Source organism: Rattus norvegicus, chromosome 2 (assembly GCF_021556685.1).
Source record: "Rattus norvegicus strain SHRSP/BbbUtx chromosome 2, alternate assembly SHRSP_T2T, whole genome shotgun sequence".
Classification (NCBI taxonomy): domain Eukaryota; kingdom Metazoa; phylum Chordata; class Mammalia; order Rodentia; family Muridae; genus Rattus; species Rattus norvegicus.
Genome location: NC_141535.1, coordinates 180,332,507 through 180,336,893, shown reverse-complemented (window position 1 = coordinate 180,336,893; position 4,387 = coordinate 180,332,507). Strand labels below are relative to the sequence as shown.

At 39.5% G+C, this 4,387-nt stretch overlaps 1 protein-coding gene across 1 annotated transcript; it reads left to right on the top strand.

Moving 5' to 3' along the window:
• The first annotated feature begins 3,073 nt into the window (after positions 1-3,073).
• On the top strand, positions 3,074-4,160 carry Lce6a (late cornified envelope 6A). The gene is made up of 2 exons (NM_001399690.1): positions 3,074-3,125; positions 3,724-4,160. The coding sequence occupies exon 2, from the start codon at positions 3,745-3,747 to the stop codon at positions 3,988-3,990; it is 246 nt and encodes an 81-aa protein (NP_001386619.1). The 5' UTR covers positions 3,074-3,125; positions 3,724-3,744; the 3' UTR covers positions 3,991-4,160.
• Positions 4,161-4,387: the final 227 nt, after the last annotated feature.

Sequence of the window (4,387 nt, the reverse complement as noted above, 5' to 3'; positions counted from 1 at the left end):
AGTACGGGTATTATGGACACTAAGTTTCTCAAAAAATTAAAATTGAACTACTATATCATCTAGCTGTACAATTCCTAGACGCCTACCCAAAAGGTTCCATATGCTGTTAGAGAGATGTTTATATATCAGTTTATAGCTGCTCCATTCACAATGCCAAAGAACCAGAACTAGCCTATTAACAGATGATAGATAATGGAAATCTAATACATATATACAGCAGAAGCGAGGAAGAAAGGAAGAAAATGGAGGAGGAGAAAAATGGAGGAGGCAGGGAGAGAGAAAGTATAGGAAGAGAGGGAGAAAGATACAGAACTATACGTCCAGAAATCAGAAAGGAACAATTCCTCTTCATTGTATAATAAATACACTTATTCAGCAAAGGAGATATAATGAAGTAAAGCACCAGGACAAAGTTTGAAGTTACAGGATGGGACCACAATTAAAGGACCTTGAATGATGGAGGTTAGACTTCAAAGATGTCAGCATGTTACAGAAGGTTATCTATCAATTATGGGAACTATGGATGGAATAATAAAGCAATATAAAAGAGACTTTTAAAATACACTTGGGATATTACTTCTGGGATATATACAAGATTCATGGAACCACAAAGAAAAGACTAAAGAAAAATACAAAGAAGTAAGATTTAGAGAAACTTCACTTGAAGCTCTGTTCCTGTTGGTGTTTATTTCCCAGGAAACTTGGATGATCCCAAGGATGAGTAGGAATGAGAAGAGATCAATCTCAGGATCTTGCCTTCAGACCAAATTCATCAGTGAGAACCACTTCTCCTCAGAAAGCACCTTCATAACTAGTTACATTTGTGATAACTAATCACGTTCTCAAATCCATGCCTGCTGTTATGGTTCCCCACATTTCAGTATCATCTGGTGCCACTTACTAACATATTCCTCCTCTTTGTAGAACTCTGTAAAGCATGTGGTGGGGCCTGGCCTTTCTTGCATCATGTTCATAGTAGGTTTTTATTTAGTATCAAATTATGGAATTCTACTCTTAGATACCTGAACCAGAAATGAGAGACAGTGTTGAAATTGAAGAATTCTAAATTTCAGGTGTCCTGATATACTAGTGACTAGATGTGTAAGTCCATTTAAAGATACCCTCCCCTGCAGTAAAAAATCCTTTTAGAATCAATCACTATAGTTTTGTAAATGTTGATGAGACTCACTGTGATGAAACTAAATACACTTAGAGATTTTTAGAGGTACTTTATACTATAATGTACCTTATAATGTATAAGACTGGGAAATACATAAAATAGGCAGGTATACTATACTTAATTCACCAAGAGCAGAATACTAATAGCAAAAATCCCAGAAAGAACTCAAAGCTCTTGGTATATAGGAACCACAAGAAATGGGTGATTGTTGGTTAGATTCAAATAAATGCTTTTGTGACATGAGATCTCCATAGGGGGTAATTTTACATGGTAGGTCTTTGGTAGGTAAAAGGAAAAGTAGTGCATTGGGATCAGTCATTCTGCCTTCCCACTATGGTTCAGTGAGCATGAAGCATGAAGAACAACAACTAGAGGTTTCTTCTGCCTGAGAGTGTTGGGAGGGAAGAGAGGCACAGAAGTGAAGAGAGATGTTTATAATCACTGAAGTTTAAACCTGTTGCATTCCTTTCAGGATTCTCTGTATGGGATGGGATAGGCTTCAGACCATCCTCCCCCCTGCTGTGTTTTCATAAGTACTTAAATTACCTTCATCCAAACTTCATCCCAAAACCTCCTCAGAAGAAACAGATGAGTTTCAATAACCTGATCCTGCTGGGTGTAGTTCTAAAAGCAATTCTGACTGTTTTCTACCCTCATTAGGATCCTTATTCTTTATTCCTTAACCCTCCCCCTATTGCTCACCTTTGTCTGTAATCTGGTTTGGGGTTGTTGAAGACTGATTGTACAACTAAATGTCATCTTTCAGCACTTAGTCAATTGTTTCTAAATTTCAATATTTTTGTAGGAAAGGTGTTAGAGGCTGTCAAGACCCAGCCCTTACTGAGAAGCCCATCACCACAAGAGGTACACATCAACAGTGATTCTGAAATGGAAACACCTAGGAATGAGAAACAGTATTTAGTTGAGGAGATTGCCACTCTTAACAAAGAAAACATGGAAGAATATCAATTTTCATAAAAGATCAAGAAAAACTTTGCATTGTAAAAGGTTTTTGTCATGGGTATCCTGACCAATATGCAGATCCTCATTTGTATTTAAGAGACAGGCATTTATGAATGGTGTCTTTCCTCCCTATGCTCAGTCTATTGTATCTGGCAAGGTCTACCCACAGATTTGCAAAGGGTGTTCACAAAGGGGGATAAAATGAACATCTAACTAACTATGAAATAAGAGGAGCAGGGTTTTATTTCCTTACCTTTTTCCCCCTGAGATACAAGCTTTGATCTACTGTCAGGTAAGTTGAGCCTTTCATCAAACATTAATGAGTACTTTTAGTGTGCGTTGGGGATAACATCAGGCTCTAAGAATGCAGAAGTGATAAAGACAAGAGCTCTGTCATTCAGAAACAGTTTACTAGAAGAGATAAGATATGTATCTAGGTCACCATGACTTAGGACAGCAACAGATCTGTGAGAGAATCCACAGAGTTCAGAGGACATACGACTCGGATGTGACTATGAAATTACTAAGTCCTTTACGGTGCAGGGTGACGGACTGAAAGTTCAGTTGCCAGGAGACAAGCAGGAACTTCCTCAGACTCTGGTCATAAACTGAAGACTATCTTCCCTCTTTCATACTATATTAATTTCAGAAGCAGTACTCATCCAATTCCTCATCCTGTCTCATCTCATAGGATTTGTGCAGTGTACTCACTTCGAAGTAAACCAGCCTGAAGGCTTCAGGTTTCTCACCGATTGCTTACTCGGAATTCCCTTTGAAATGAATTCCAGCTGTATACAGATGAGAAATCCTGCTCATCCTGGGAATTATGAAATACCTCGATAGATCATCCACTCCATGACAACTCTTCCATAACAAGTAGCCTGGAGGTTTCAACTGGAGGATATATCCAGCATCATCCTTCCTGGTCTCATAAAACCTCAGACTCCTCCTGGGGTGACTTGTCTACTCATCTTCCTGGAAGGTAAGGATATTTCGGGCTGAAGAGGCACTTGGATGTTACTTGCTCAGGCTTTGCTAAGGAAGTCTTGATCTTCTCTGTTGTCTCTCTCAGCAATTTGCTAAAGCAGGTAGGAAAAATTTGTAGCAGGGAGAAGGGAAGGGCTGGAAATCCATGCCAAGAACACTGAAATGATCTAATATGAGACATCCCCACAGGGTTTAGAGGGAAGAAGAAACAATAGAGACATAGGCTTGGAAAACTGAGGCCAGAAACCAATTAATGAAAAAGCAAATGTGCTTGTTCTTTACACTTGACCATGGTGGTATCGGCCCTGGAAAAATTGTCATATTATTTCAGATAAGTGTATTGGTCTTTTATAGGAGAGAAATAAGTTACTAACTTAATAATTGACAAGTTTTTAGAAACTCTCCCAGAATCTACTCCTGATATGTTCAACCCTTGAGATTACTGTTCTTCCTCCTTGATAGTCTTCTCTGAGTTGCTAATGCTGGTTCCATTGCTGGCAGCCTCAGATCTTGAGAAGAGAGACTTACACTTCCCGGTCTCTGATATTTTAGTATGTTCTTTTTTTTCCTTTTTTTCTCCCCTCCTCCCCCAGATTTAACGTTTGAGCTGAACAATGTCACAGCAGAAACAACAACCCTCAGAGCTCCCAAATGCTCCCAAATGTTCACCTCCCAAAGGCCCAAACTTCTGTCTGACTTCCTGCTCATCTTCTTGCGGGACTTCTTGTTCAGCAGGCTATTCTTCCCAATTGCGAAGGTTGGGGCTTCGGAACACTGCCAATCGCAAGAAAATTCACCACCCACAACCTCGCTGTCTTAGGGGTGGCACCACCTACCACTGCAAAGAAGAAGAGTGCTAAGAAACTATGCACAAAGGAGGGTAAATAGCTACAGTGACCTCTCCACCTAAACTCATGAATTCTACCAGGGTAGCCAGACCCTACACCTCTCTTGGCTAGGAAAACATTTCTTGTTTTTCTCTTTAACCCACCCTTTCAGTTCAACAACAATAAAATTGATCATGTGCATAGTTGTGATTTTTGTGTCATTGAGACCCTGATCAGAAGTGCAGAGGACTCTCAAGTGGATTCTTCTTCTCCCAAGGAAAGGTTTCTGGGAATCTGTGTTTCAGTTCTCTGTAGCTTCATAACAATACATTCACGTAGAACACCTGTTGTATACTGACTTCTGTGTTTAAAGATGTATGTGGAATATTTGATCTTTTGCTAGGAAATGTTATGTTCTTGTAGGAGAAGG

Excerpts from the sequence above, each read along its gene's own strand:
- Lce6a (NM_001399690.1), top strand. The coding sequence starts at position 3,745 with ATGTCACAGCAGAAACAACAACCCTCAGAGCTCCCAAATGCTCCCAAA.